General features: G+C 34.6%; 1 protein-coding gene across 1 annotated transcript; it reads left to right on the forward strand.

Annotated features, from left to right (window-relative positions):
- The first annotated feature begins 190 nt into the window (after window positions 1-190).
- Window positions 191-11,228, forward strand: LOC148623729 (ribonuclease P protein subunit p20-like). Its single transcript, XM_088565785.1, has 2 exons — window positions 191-267; window positions 10,798-11,228. Exons 1-2 carry the CDS (start codon window positions 239-241, stop codon window positions 11,198-11,200), a joined length of 432 nt encoding a protein of 143 aa, XP_088421911.1. The 5' UTR covers window positions 191-238; the 3' UTR covers window positions 11,201-11,228.
- Window positions 11,229-16,429: the final 5,201 nt, after the last annotated feature.

Consider the following 16,429-nt stretch of genomic DNA (forward strand, 5'->3'; position numbering starts at 1 on the left):
ATCCGAAAAGGGCAATATTACTTGCTTATTTAAAATGTTTACTTATAAAATTCTGAATCATTCTTAATATTAAGATATTTTAAATATGAATATATGTATATATATATATTTTTAAGTATGATTTACAAATAATTCTTGGATAATTTTTTGTTTATCATAAAGATTAATCAATTCCGTATATTTATTTTTTCCTACTTCCTATCAAATTATAATCCATTTTGTTTTTCCGGTAAGGAAAATGGATATAGAAGAAAAAGTAAGAGTCAAGTAAGTGTATAAAATTGACATCTCTTGCCTTAAAACTCCCAAAAATACGTTAATACAGTTTTATTTTCTCCTACCTTGTTTTCACGGAGGGCCTTGTCAGAATTTTTAGTTTAAATAATGGGCTAAATGTCCACTTTCTTGACTTAAGAAAAGGGAGTGAAAAAAGGGGATGTTTAAATCCCTCTTCTCTTTCATTATTTTATTGACGACGTAACTCAAAAGCTTAGGGATAAAAACATTATCCAGTGATCCAGGACAATACTATCTTCTTTCAAAACTTATAACATTTATACTCACAGCTGTCAAAGAGGGATTCCAGTCTTACCACAACACTTGTTACTCCCATAGTGGTATTAATTCAATGTGGATTATGTGAAAAATTCGAAAGATCTTTTGGAGACCCTCAATTCAAGATTATTATCAGAATATAATAGCATTAAAACCTATAAATTTCAACACTATTCTTCTATTCCCAATACTCAGTTAAAATCCCGACTCAAAAGCATTATACATCATTGTTTCTCCAAAAAAGATGGTACGCCTAGATACAAGTACATAGTTCTTGGAAGAGATTCCTGATACTTTGTGAAAAATAATTTCGAATCATCTATCAAATATACAGGAAAAGACGTTTTCAAAATGCTGGAATTTTTTATTGACAACATATTTGTCCAGTGTGGTGGATGCGTTTTTCAACAAACGGTTGGCATTCCAATGGGAACAAATTGTGCTCCTCTACTTGCTGCCCAATTCCTTCACTCTTCTGAGGCTGACTTTATGGCTGATCTGATCCAAAAGAAAGATCATCGTTTAGCTGGATCTTTTAATCTCAGTTTCCACTATATTGATGACATATTATCATTAAACAATCCTAGTTTCGGAGATTTGATACATCACATCTACCCATAAGAACTTGAGATTAATGATACTACAGACACTGTGAAGTCAGCCTCATATCTTGATGTAAACTTTTAGATCAATGGTAAAGGAAAATTTTACGTCAAACATGATGACTTTTCATTCAGAATTGTCAATTTTCCTTTCAAATCAACCGTTGGACGTCAGAGTAATCTCAGACTAATGTCCTTTCTGCGACCTAAGGTTAATGTCAAATTGTTCAAGTCTGTTGGTTTCGTAGTTGAGGGTCCCATTGTTTACACTGTCAAGTAGCCTTATGGATTACTTACATCTAGTTTACCCTAGTGTAATCTATACTACTAAAAGAAGAGAACGATTTCTTTGAGCCACAACTCCTCTGAAACCATACAAGATCAAATATATTTGTGATATGAGGTATAAATGTAGTGTTTTGTACTTCCTAAATTTGTCTTTGAAACAATCTTTTCTCTACTTAAAATGCAAAATTTTGGGAAAAATATCCCAATTCGGAGACCGTCATTGGTCCGTGTGTTATAATTAGCTTTCGCACATGCTCAATCAATGTACTGTCCAGATCATGTGTACATGAGGTGCAAAACTATCCAGACATGGAAAGGCGAAAAACGTGTTGAAATAAACCTTCCGCCTTCTATGTGTAAGCATGTTTGCCCAAAGTCCAGACCCCTCCCCCATTTTATGTGTAGACTGGCATGACTGGTAAACCCCCTACCCATTGCTTTGAGTAAAATATTGAATTAATTAAAATTTAAGAATTTATTATGCACCTTTTAAATAGTTGGAGTGACTGTATCATCAATCACAAACAAACAGGAAATGACATTTTTACACATTTAGAATGACTTAAATGTAGTACCAAGTCTGAATAGCTTATAGAATACAGGTAGTTGTGTTTCTTTTATTACATTGTATAATAAAAAGTTCTGTTCCAACAAAATGCACAGTTCAGATAGAGTGTGAATTTAAATTATGCATAAAAAATCAGTTGAGTGTCCGTCTGTCTGTCCGTTCGTCTCCAGGTATTTTCCATTTGATAAACAAAAGTTTGTACAGTTGTTAAGCACAAAAATATATGCAAGTTCGATTTTGAGCTAGATAAAAAAGTATTTTCCGAGTTAGCAAGAGACCACCTTGATAATCTACTTGAAAGCATTATTGGGCGTCATTCTTTGGTAACTGACAGGACATTTAGTAGAATAATAGGTCAAAATACTATAAAGTCCCCTTTCGACTCTTCTGCCTCTTGATATTGTATGAGGGTCTTCGGCAATGAAAAAACGTTAACACCCTCAAACCAAACCAAGAAGAACCACTATAACGTGCACATAAGCAGAATTTGTGATAAAATAAAAATCAAGGTTATCCTCTTGCTGTCAACTGGCCATGGGGTGAAAACTTGGGCGAAGCTCAGGATAACCAGCTAATAGCACCAGGTAGAGACTGCCAATCTTGAATTAATCAATCGCTGCGAAAATACTATTACGTCATTGACGCAACGCATGTCTGGAGCAGTCAGCAAGTGTATTTTAGGGGAGTTTGTTTTTTTCCTCAACGGGCCATATCAACTTTTAAAGTCTCCTCTTTCCGTTTGTTGGTGTCGTCATCGTCGTCGTAAAACATCGGCTTCTCCCATTTCCCTGGGTCAAATTAAACCTGGGACCAATAACAGCTTCTTAGTCCCAGATGAAACTAATTTTCCAGGAAAGTGCATTGGCATGAGGATATGAAACTTTGATTAGGGACGCACCATTTAACTTCCTGGGGGAGTGGGGCTTGTTTTTTTTCTTTGGGTGTTAAATATATTTCGATCCTGACTTTGGAGGAAAGATAATTTGGTAAAGAATAGTTTAAAAATAAATAATGTGAATAAAAAAAAATTCTCTTACATGCGTTAAAAAAAGTACATATTTTTGCGCGCTGCACACGCGCTAAAAATATTCTGAGTCTAAAGAAAACCAAGTCCTCTTGAAAGGCTAATGGTCAACTCCTCTTAAACCACTAAAGCAATTGTAACAAAACTGTACACCATTGATGTATAACAGATGATCGTAGATCCTTTACAACGATTTCTCATTTTGTTTCGGTTCGTCAAATTAGTACTGTGTCCACACTTTGCTTAATCGACCGCGATTTCGCGGCCATCCTCTAGTTGGAATTAAAAGAGACAAGTGATACATCTTCCTCTGCTTAATACTGTACATAGATGATGCAGGACTATGACAAACGTGCTGATTAAATTCTTGAAGCAGGTTCAGTTGATTTTCGTATAATTTATTGCTTTGTGATCAGATCAAATATTCTAATTCATAGTATTGTCCCAAGTTTTTTTTATCATCTACATTTATTTCGTACAATTGTCCACCATTTCCATTGTATTAGCTCACATGGCGTCCGTCGTCGTCGCCTTGACATTTTTTCAGATATCTTGTCCTCTGGAACTAATGGACAGAATTAAATGAAACTTGGTAGGATTGTTCCTGAGGGTATCCTGCTTCGAATTTTTTATCCGTCGAAAAACATGGCCGTCGTTACTAAAAATAGAACAAAGGGGTCAAACAGCAGTGTTTTTTTTCTTGTAAATTCCTAAACCGTTAGGATTAGCTTAGTTCTGACAGAGGGTAATGTTTTAAGCATGAAGAGAAATACTTAAAGAGATGATGATCAACAAGCTTAACCATTAAACCTTTAATCATGGCTTATTTTAAGAAGACACATACACTGTATGTTTTTTATAGAAATTACTAAAACCAGAAACGAGACAGACAAGTGTCCTTACTAATTCAAGAACCCAAATGAAACGGTTTTGTTCTGGAAATGGTAATTACCTATATGATATTACTAAAACATGACATGACATGATTGATTGATTTTTGGTTAGTAAGGCCCGAGCAGCAATATTTCAGCTATATCCAGGCGATGAACATGACATGGATGATTAAATGAACATTAAATGATGAAATGAATCAAAGTGCTGAGGCACTGATTCAAGGAAGACCTCAAAGTAATCAAAATATTCATGTAACCAAATTGTAAGCTAAATAAACGGATCAAAACTTAGTCCTTTTAAAGAATAACCATTTGTTTTAACGCAGTGTATATTTATACAGTCCATTTACCAATATATATTTTTGGGTCTTCTTTTGTATTATTGCTTTTGGTATTTCTGGCTATACACGTACTGTATTTTGATATCCTAAAATTTCCTAATAATTAAATTAGCATTTCTTACATAATATGAATTCCACTGAGAATCACTGACTATCAATATTCGATGAATTTTCAAAGTAATATTGGACCCACACCTTGAAATTTCGTTTTGGAAATGCATGAAGCAGAAATGAATCTTACAGACTGGAGGAAGTTGAACAAAGGCCTAATCTCGAGGGAGAAATGAGCAAAAACATTTTCCTTGCTTGTGCTCACTTTGATGTAGAATTTTTTTGTAATAAATTAAAACTAAAATTTGTCCTTGTCATTGTTGTCTAGATTAGGCTATGGTATGTACAATAAATGATTACCTTTCTCTAGGGATTTTTCAGTTCATACAAGGATAAAAACTCTTATTGTAAATATTACTATGTAGTTTAAAGTTCATTAAATTAAAAACAACTTTGTAGCTCAAAGATTTGAGCAATTTAAGATTCCAATTAAGTTGGAAAGTCAATGGTGTTTGGTGAACACAGGGAATATGATGTCTTAATCACACATGCACTTTGAGTATCAATCCATCTTTTTTCTCTCCAAAACAAAAAAGTTACTAGTGAACCCATACCTCATGAGTACCACTTTTTTATGATGAATCACTATTTGCTGACTGTTTTATACCTGTCTGCCTTCAATAATGTATGTGCATTTCTTTCACTTTTTTCTGCATGATTGTTTCACAAATATGTATAAGACTACAATTCAAGTAACACTTATGTTTTGCAATTATATAAGTGCTAATGTTTTTTTATATTTTTTATTAAGAGATGTTGACATATACATTTACAGCTGCTTCATGCTACACATACATGTACCAAACTTGAGAATCATGAACTTTGTTTCATGTTTAAATAGTGTCCCAGCACAGAAATGGTCTGTTTTACGTTTGCTTTCTTCTCACTTCACCTAGTGAAACTTCTAATTGATAACCACTGAAAAGAAATCAAGGGAAAAATTATAACAGTGTCTGATATATGCAAAATGTTACAATGTAAATTCATGAAAATATACATGTATTTTAACCATATGATATAGAGAAACCTCCATATTACAATTATCATAATTTCATGTATGAAATCTTTAATTAATACTGTGCTGCATATGCCAGTAACCATAATTAGAGTACAAGCACATGTATTTTTGTAGTTTTCAGCGAAAATTTCTTGTTCACAGACATGCAGATGTAAACTGCAAATTTTGCTAAGAAATATGACTACACTGTTCTAGCAATAAAAACAGTATACCTATCACCGGTTTTGAAAATTTTAAATACCTGTGTACATTCAAAGTATATGAATAAATACTGTATACATTCAACACTTACCTAGTACATTGTATATGTAAGAGTGTCCATGAAAATCAGCTCTTAGAAAAGGTCTACGTTTGGTAGCCTTGATATCCAACACATTTCAATGCACTTTCATGGCCACAGAATTTCTAACATAGCTGTGTCTTTCTTTAGTCATGAAAATCTTGTTTCTCACTTTATGATCTGCATTCTAAATAAATGTATCTGGTATATCTTGACAATGTATTAAATCTTGACCATGTATTAAAAAAGAACCATTTTGATAATCAGTTATGACTTGCATGGATATAATACGTATGTACATGGTATTACTATTTCTTTAAATTCCATACTGAATAGTGCATGCCAAAATCTGTATCACGTGCAGTATCAACAGGAGACTCCTATATCAACTCAAGGGCCATTGGCCCGCGGGGTGCTATAGATCGAGGGTTGATTCTGCATATCAAACAGATTTTTGCATGTTGTGTTCATTCTTTCTTATATTTTATCTATACAAAATATACTTCAATTGTGTTCTGTGCAAGGTGTAATATCTGATATGCAATATATATATGTCTAGGGGTGTGATATAGGGTATGCCATATAGGTCTAGGGGTGTGATTTAGAGAATGCGATATAGGTCCATGGGTGTGATATACAGTATGCGATATAGGTTTAGGGGTGTGTACAATAAGGTATGCAATATATGTTTGTGGGTGTGCTGTATTATATTTTAATAAATATGTTATTTCATATTGGCCCTTTTATAGGATTGAGGTCTGTCATATTGGTCGAGGCGCTCGTATTGGTCCCAATACGGCTGTCGAGGCCAATATGATTGACCGAAACCTATAAAGGGCCAATATGAAATTACATACTTATTTTTATTGACAATTTTATTAACTACCTGAATTGGATGATTCATCTTCCAAATATACAGAGGAAGATGTTTAAAAAATGGTCGGCATTCCAATGGGAACAAATTGTGCTCCTTTACTTGCTGATCTATTCCTTCACTCTTATGAGGCTGACTTTATAGCTGATCTGATCAGAAAGAAAGAATATCGTGTGGCTAGATCCTTCAATCTCAGTTTCCGCTATATAGATGACGTATATAGATTATCTTTAAACAATCCTAATTTCGGGGATTTGATACATCGCATCTACCCAAAAGAACTTGAGATAAAGGATACTACAGACACTGTGAAGTCAGCCTCATATCTTGACCTACACTTAGAAATCGATTGTAAAGGAAAACTATTGACCAAACTTTACGACAAACATGATGACTTTTCATTCAGAATTGTCAACTTTCCTTTCATCTGTGGCAACATCCCTTCAGCTCCTGCGTATGGAGTGTTCATATCACAACTCATACGTTATGCCAGAGCTTGCCGAAACTACGCAGACTTTTTGTATCGGGCTAGAACTCTAACAAATAGGCTTCTGGAACCGGGTTATGTTGCTACAAGATTGAAGTCATCACTACAGAAGTTTTATGGTCGTCATCATGAACTCGTGGATCGTTATGGTGTATCCATCAGCACCATGAAAACTGATTTATTCAACGGGTCATAGTTTTCCTTTCCTCGTTTGTCTACCCCGGACTTGACTTTTTATGAGCAATTCGGCGGGTGTTTCTAGAAAAGCAGAGGACGCTTACCCTACCGGTGCACCTGGTCCATGCTCCCAATTTTTAGTGGAGTCCGAGTTGCTCATTTACTTTTGTTACTTTGTATGTATGATTTTAGTTATTTTGTGTTCTTTGTTGTGTGTGTCTGTTTTCCATGTCTGGTTTTTGTCCCTGGATTGCATTCTTTTGATTACCGCTATAACCTTAGTTCCCTTGATTGCTCTTTTGTAGAACAGTTGTTTTCGTGTTTTACCAAGAAAATGTAGGTTTATTTTCATTTATAATTCTTAAATATCCTTTTTGTATAAAATGGAAGATTTTTTTGCGTTTCTCCAGCTTTTAGTCCTGATGATCAAAATTCAATTCTAACTCAAAATGACGGTGTCAAACGACCGGAAGTTATGATGCCGTATTGGTCCTGGTTTCATCCATATTGGCCCCGTATAGATGCCTAGTTTGAATTCATATCAGTCGGTTAGTTTTTGACATATTTTAACATACATTGGGTAGCTGATTAATAAAGGGTACTTGAAATGGGTTTAGGGGTGTGAAATACGGTATGCCATATAGGTCTATGGGTGTGATTTAGAATATGCGATATAGGTCTAGGCCTGTGATATAAGGTATGCAATATATGTCTATGGGTGTGATATATAGGGTACTTGAAATGGGTTTAGGGGTATGATATATGGTATGTGATATTGGTCTAGGGGTGTACGATAGAAGTCTTGGGGTGTGATATACAAAAGGCAATAAAGGTCTAGGGGTGTGATATAGAATGCAGTATAGGTCAAGGGGTGTGATATAGAATGCAATATAGGTCTATGGGTGTGATATACAGTATGAGATATGTCTAGGAGTGTGATATACGGTATGTGATACAGGTCTAGGTATGCGATATAGGGTATGCGATATAGTTCCGTGGGTGTGATATACGGTATGCGATAAAGGTCTATGGTCGGTGTGGAAGTTTGGATTTTAGGAACATGTTCATGTACAAGTGTATGTGTAATATCATGGCTCCTGTGTCCACTTGCATCCCAATGACATTACTTTATTTCACGGGATACCCCTCCTTTTTGATAGTTCAAGATTACCTACTGAATGTGATGAATATGCCACATGACCTCCTTTCATCCTTACCGTTGAAACAGAGACATTGTTTATGTCTCTGCTTTGAAATCATAGTAATTTAACAATTCTAATTATTTTCTATTTTAAATACTTCTTTGTTTGCTACATGTTACTGTATGTACATGTGTGTTTACCGTTTTATATTATTTATGTATATGTGCATGTGGTAATTAACATATATGTATGCAGTGCTTGCATTTTATGTACAGAAGTAAAATTCCTGCGATCAAATTAATCACACATGAAATTTTCCATTAAAAGGAGGGGTGCCAACCCCATGCACCCTCCCCTGGATCCGCCACAGTAATCTATACTTACTACACAAAAAGGTTACATTGCAGCACCGAAAATCCGTCATTAGAAGCTCCCGACATCTTCATTAAAAGGGTCAGATCGAGAGAAATAAATTGGCAAATCTCGATTGAGCTTTCCTCCCCGCGAATGTTCGGGTCAATTTGACAAAATAGTCCAGCTCTCTGCGTCAAAATAGTTAATATCATATAATCATTGAATTCTTGTAGTTCTACATATATTAAATAGTCTTAATATCGTTACACGCCCATGTCGTACGTAAAGTAAACATCACATATTTGACATGGAGTATGATTGGCGGCGGAGCGATATCTTAATACAAACTGCAATTAAGGAGAAGAACCCGCGGAGTGTTATTTTGGTAGTTATATGTTGAAATATCTGTATTGGTTACGTTATTTAGTTGCCGACAATCTCTAAGTCAAGCTCAGTTTATAAATTGACTTCCTTGACAAAAAATGGGATGGGACACAAGGATTATAGGGTCGACGAGTTCTGATTGCCACTGGAAATAAGGAGAGGTGGGTAGGGTCGGGCAATTTAGCCTCCTGTGGCGGAGCGCAAAGGTTCCTACTCTTATTGAATACCACAACATGGTTCTTTAACGTGCGAGGAACTTGGCATCTTTCCTAACAAGTTGCACCACTATGGTTTGCGGTCAGTTTTTCTGTATTATGGCCTGACGACCCCAGCATATAGCATGCCAGGGTTATCCCATTCAACCACCTGAGGCATTCAACCCCATGGAGGAGCACTATTTGGTCGCCTTTTACGACAAACAGCGCTGTTGCGGGCCTATTTTTTTTTACACCGGACCCACACGGAATCTAAAACATGGCATAGAATTGTTTTGTCTCGTTAAGGTACTGTTTCGTTTCGTTTCTTGAAGTGATAGTCCCCGCAGTGAAGTAGCTAAATAATCTTGTTTTTGAATATGCATGTATTATTTAGCATACTTCTCCAGAATATGATTTATTTACAGGTTAATAAATCATTTAAATTACTGAAACTAATAACTATTTATTAATATGTAGACGTATATTTTTCGACGTGTTGTTTAATCCTTGATTTATCAATTATTGAATTATCACATGTTGATAATAATTCGCATGTTATAGAAGAATTATTGATCTCAATAAATATCTACTTTCACAACGACTTGCAAAACTTGTATTTATCTGATTATTCAGTGTAAATTTTATACATTTAATTTTAAAGTCAAATATCAAATATTAGTACTTAAGTAGCACTCCAGCTAAGGATCATGCAAAGTGTGATTCATGGGTAAAAAGCCTACATATTTTTTTATTTTTGATATTTTGTTTGAAATGTCATAGTAAACAAAAATAAACTTGTGGTTTTTCATATAACCTGTGTTCTTAGGAGATAAAAATTATGTAGAATGCACTGTAGATTTCAAAATTAAGGGAGATAACTCTGTAAATGGAGCTCAAATACAATAGAATCTACTATATTTTCAATGTTGATTATCTCCTAAGAGCAGGCAGATTTGAATGAATAATTACAATTTCGTAGTATAGACCCATAAAACAATTTAATTACAAAATAAATATATGTAGCCTTTTTTTAGGGGTATCACATTTTTCAGATTTTGCATGATTCTTACAAAGACATTTACTTAAGTACCAAACCATATAAAATTCAGACGCTGCCGCTGTAGAAAAAAACACGAAACAAACGATGCTGTTTTGGTCTATGCTATTTTATGCTTTTTTTATGTGGCAATAGTCCTTTCTGTGTTTAGATCTGTACTCCTGAGAAAATCACACTTAAACCCCGCGGTAAAATCAACCAAATCATACCAAACCTAGAACGATAACTCTTACAAAGTATCATGTAAAATCTATATAATCTAAGACTGGTTACCTGGTCGGTAATTGATTCTGAATAAGTAAATTACGTGGGTTTTTGACATGCTTGAGTCACTTCCATCTGATTTTTATAAAGACTGCTTCTTAAATTAATACTCCAAAAGAACTCATTTAAAACAGCTTTGTAGTCAAAATGCATATTGTAGTTCCTGTCTTTCTATTTTTAGGAGTACACTTTCTGGAATAAAGAGTCTCATAGACAGCGAGGAGTTTTCCCTCAGAAAGAGACTACCGAGGAAACTGCCAAAGCGGAAAAATGATGTATACGTGTCTAGAAAAACAGATTTTAAGCAGCAGTTAGAACGATGTAACAAGTTATTGAATTCTGGAAATGAAGTATATATCCACGGTTTAGGCGCAGCTATCAATCGTGCTGTAAACCTTGCATTGGAGTTAAAACACTCGTCACCAGGGAACATTGAAACAGCAACGAAAACATCTACTGTAGAGCTAGTTGATGATTTAGAACCGGAAACTGACGAACATGAACCTGACACATATACGAGGAATAATTCTTCAGTTCATATTAAAGTGTTTAAGTTGAATGGTGTCTCTGAGGTTAAACCTTGAATTTCTAATTAAAATGTATTGTACCTTGTGTATGTATGTTGTATCCCAACTATATGATTGTCAGTATTACACGACCGTTTATCATGCTCAGTCATTCAAATTGTAATCAAAGGAAAATCATAAGTCTATTCCTAGTGGTGAATTAGCTATTTCTCTAATTTAAAGGGAAAGACCACATTTGCATTAAGTTGGGGTCTAATGATAAGTCATACCCACGTAAACAAAGATATGCTACATATTTTTATTTTTGATATGTTTCAGTGGAGAGCACCTACTACACATCCATGCATACATTTAATTAATATCTTCTTGATCTTGTTAGCAAAACGGGTCTGAACATAGCCTATTTTGGTACATTTGTAATTGTCAAAAATTAAGAATTTTGGTTGTTATGGTAACCAGATCTTAACCAATCAGATTACTTTGTACGTTATTGTAAATTGTTTTCCATAAGACACACTTCATTAATATAATTATTTAGTTTGGTAAATTTCCACCATTAGATATAAAAAAATACATTCAAATTGTAACATTTTTTAATTATTAGGCCCTAAATTGGTGATTGCTAAGGAGTGGTTGTTGCTATGGTAACGGTGAAAACATTTTTCATTTTTTCATTTCATTCATTGTTTTTCTTATATATCCGACTGAATTAAAGTCAATTTGGATAAAATATCTGACATCAATCAATCACTTTCAGTGAAAATTGCATGATTCTTAGGCGGACTGTTACTTAAATTTATGTACCAGTCCGCTAAAGCGTCCAGGAGCGTCCGGAGAGTGTAAAAAGTACCCGGGAATACTTCAGTGTTAAAACATTTGACCTGAATCGGCAATACAACACGCTATTATAAGTAAAATGGAATACATATACGACTATTTACTTGAAACTTGAAATAGCATCGCTGACTTGTTTATCGTGCATGTAAAATAGCGGAAAGGCAGCACACTTGGCTATTTTGTCGGCTTCGACAAGAGAAGGACTTGTATGGAATTATGTTTTTACAGTCTTATTTCATAATTTTTCGAGTTTATAAAATTTGTAACAAGCTCCTGCGAAAAATAGAGTTTTGCAGTTTATTTTATGAACAGGCACTTGGATCTAGCATTTTTAAATTGTGTTTTATAAAACAAATATCTAGTATATCAAAATTGAAGTAATGATAAAGGATATTATTATTATGTTCATTTCATACTTAATTTGGTCCTTTTGATAAAGTTAGCAACATCTATTTGAAATTTGCGAAGCTTTTTGTCTGAGTAACCTTATATATGTTCTTTTGGGAACAGGTGTCCAGATGAAATTTAAAAAAAAATAATGAAACAGTAAGGCAGCGTTACAATGCACGTGACCAATAAGGTAGTTTGTATGTTATTAGTACTTACTATCCCCCTGGATGAGAAGGTTCTACAAACAATTTATAATGGATGACGAATTCATAGTGTAAATACATATAATTGCAATATTTGACGAAATCCATGTGAAAAAAAAACGTTGGCAGATTTCGACTTCCATGTTCATAATAACGAAAGACGCCTAAATTCTAATGCCGAAGCTGCATTGTTTCAAAGAGACCGAAGACAACTTTGAAATGAAATTCGGTGTAACCGATTACCCATTCTACAATGCTACACAAGGGGTCAAGGAATAGTTAACCAAGGAGCCAATGAATTTTCCCCGAAAATCGAGAGTAGGTAGCCAAATTGCTGAATTCGTTAATTCTGTGACTCCACTGTTAAACAAAACGATAGGGTGATTCATTGTCCGTTGAGTCTATTTTCAACCTTTGGACTGATCGGGAAAAACGCGTAGGTGAACACTTCAATACCTTGCTGGTAGGGGACAAGGAAACAAAAAACATTGTTAACTTTTTATATTTGCACTCGATGCATAATATTTTTGCTTTGTGTGTACCTTAAACATATTTGTTCCACACCAGGCGTTAATTTTATTTTGAATTGGTTAACCCCGGGACACGGAAAAAATGCTTAAAAATCAATTTTTGAAGTGAAAATGAGCGAGTCTCAGATATTTTTGAAAATTATGGACTACATTATGACCGAATTCTGTTTTCTACAAATTGATTTTGCAGGAGGCATCAATCTGTGACATTGCCGGGCGATATCATGTTATATGTTATAACTGTATCATTCAAGATAGTTGGCCCCTTTTCAAAGCTTGCATTTAACTATTTTTACCGGTAATGATATATTCAGTCATTTAAAAAAATGTCTACAATTCGCTCATTTTCACTTCCGGAATTGATTTGGTGGATTGCTACCCCTGGCCATATCATTCTCTGACATAGCAACATTTTTGAAAGAATCCTGAATAAAATTAAATGGAGGCTGCAAGTAAGTATATTAATCGATTATCGGAGGTAATTTATATGATGCCTCAACAATGCAATATATGTACATGCATGTGGATTTTATATTATGGTTGTTTTTCTACTTAATACATTCTTCTTTCATTATAACCAGAATGGACATTTTCAACAACAATGTCTTTTTCAAGATTTACGTGACTAGTACCAGGGCGCTTTTATTAGGACTCACTATTCCCACGAGAACCGCAAACTTCTAATTTTCAAAGATCAATATTTGCCTCAGTTGGCGGCTAAAATTCAAATAAGTTGTGTATTAGATTATTTATTGTTTTGTATATTGATAAAACGGATGCTGACGATAACCTAACATCTTAAAGAATGAGCAATGTTTGCTAGACGAGCAGCGGACTTAAAAACATCTTAATATATGTATTGTTGTTACTCCAGAAAAGACGGTATACCTAGATACAGATACGTAGTACTGAGTAGAGATACATCATACTTTAAAAAAAAAAGATTCCACATCATCTTCTGTATATACCAAAGAAGATGGTATCAAAATGCTGGAATTTTTTATAGATAACATATTTGTCAAGTGTGGTGTGTGCGTTTTTTCAACAAACGGTCTGCATTCTAGTGGGAACAAATTGTGGCCCGCTTCTCACTGACATAATCTTTAATTTTCAAGAGGCTGACTGTAAATCTTATCTGCTCCAAAAAGAAGGAACATTGTTTAGCCATATCCTTTGATCTCAGTTTCCGGTTTATACATGACGTTTTACCTTTAAACATTCCCAATTTCGGGGATTTGATACATCGCACCCACCCCAAAGAACTTGAAATAAAGGACACTACAGACACTACTATGAAGTCAGCCTCATACATTGACCTTAACTTGAAAATCGATGTTTAAGGGAAAATTATGACAAAACTATATGTCAAACGCGGTAACAATTGATAGGTATAATTTTAATTAGATCGGGCAACATCCCTTCAGCAACTGCATGTAACTCGTAACTCAATTTGTGAATTGCCAGAGCTTGCCGTAACTACACCGACTTTTTGTACCGTGCTCGACTTCTTAAATTAGGCTTCTGGAACAGGGTTATGTTGCTACAAGATTGAAGTCATCACTACGATGTTTTATGGTCGTCATCGTGAACTCGTGGGTCGTTACGGTGTAGCCATCTGCACCATGAGAACCGATTTGTTCACTGCGTCAAAGTTTTCCTTTCCTTTTTCGTCTACCATGGACTTGACATTTTATGAGCAACTTGGCGAGTGTTTCTAGAAAAACAATTTTGACATCATCTATTTCCTCGGTTACGTCAAAGCAAAGCAAATATTTCGGTGTTAACAACAAAAAAAAACTATGTCCGCCTTTCTTTGTAGCTTCTTATCCTTAAATCTGTAAAAGACTCGTCTAGTCGATTATCATTTTAAACAATTTTATTTGCTCAAAAGTACAAGCAAGGAGATTGAACTCAAAACTATGGCGGTCCTGGAGTGACGGGCCCTCTCTCGTAGAAACAATCATTACAAAATAATGCATAATCGGCGGGAATTAAGTGTAACTAAACATGCGAAACAATAATAGAGAATAAGAAAAAGCAATGCTAATCAACATGAATGGTATGAAACTAAAACTGGGGGACAGAATAAAGGGGGAATATGGCAAAAGGGGCAAGATGTAATGGGGAATAATCATCGTATAAAAACCGCTTAACTGTGCCGATTATTATGAACACAGAAAGAAGGAATCTTTTTTTTTGCTCCGCAGTTCATAGGTTCCCATTCGAGTTTGCTATCTCAACAATTAATTCAGTCAATTCACCAATGCAAATGTGTAATGTTAAGGTATATTTTGTGTAGGGGCCGAAATACAACTATTTCATTTATAGATTTTACGCGGGAATCGGTATTTCAGATATCCCCAGCCCAAGTCCGAGCTGAAATCTTCACAGTGAAAATTTCACATAAAAGCCGAAGATTTTTTATTTTTAACTAAAATTATGATTTTTATCATCAGAATTAATTTTTTTCAATTTAAGTAGTTTTCTAGGATGAGTTACATTCCTCTGTCCACTTTGGCTTTACTCGAAACACTGTGGAATGGAGATTGGCATACCCGTTGCTTTCTCTGCCAATATATACCATGTTCATCTCTGTGTTTCTGACATATTGTTAGTGAAAGGGTAGTGGTGTTTAAAACAAAGCGTCCACTTCTGTAGAGTATCAGTACACCCTCTGGTATACTGACTCCAGGTACAACAGCACTCAGAGATAATAAATGTGAATGTGTGTTTTTATCACACTGACATCGTTTAACAAATTGTTCAGCTTCGATGTAGAAGGTGGATTTCCCACAGTTGTCGCCAAACGAACAACTATTCATCGCAGTTTATGCAATAAAATAAGCTGTATATGAGAAGGAAGATTCCGGCAAGACATTTTATACTTCAATATGCTCACTTAATATCAGGGTTTTAGCTAGGATTTTGAGGGCTTTAGTCACTTTTGCGTAGAGCACGAACAACATATTATGGGCAGCAGAATTTTGTAAATAGTCAATAGTATCATAAACTAAAGACATAAACACTCTTAAATATATTCATTTTAAGTTTACAGATACAGACATAACAATAAATACAATAAATGTTACAACAAAATAACTGTTATTTTCTATAAGAAAACGTGTGTTACTTAATAAAATAAAATAGTTACTATTAGAAAAATAGTAAAATAGAAATTTTTTTTTACATCATGACAAAACTTTGATGCATTTGCCGTCCAAAAATAGCTACTATTTGACATAAGCTACTATTGTGGTATGACCTGACACTCAACTAATAAAAGAAAATCCTCCTGTCCTTTGCCAAACACCACACCTCAAAAGCCC

The sequence above is a fragment of the Perna viridis genome, chromosome 2 (genome assembly GCF_037379345.1).
Source record: "Perna viridis isolate PV_CMFRI_1.1 ecotype Kerala chromosome 2, ASM3737934v1, whole genome shotgun sequence".
NCBI classification, from domain to species: domain Eukaryota; kingdom Metazoa; phylum Mollusca; class Bivalvia; order Mytilida; family Mytilidae; genus Perna; species Perna viridis.

Excerpts from the sequence above, each read along its gene's own strand:
- LOC148623729 (XM_088565785.1), top strand. The coding sequence starts at position 239 with ATGGATATAGAAGAAAAAGTAAGAGTCAA. Across the intron at positions 268-10,797 it reads GAAGAAAAAGTAAGAGTCAA|GAGTACACTTTCTGGAATAA; the intron begins GTAAGTGTATAA and ends TTCTATTTTTAG.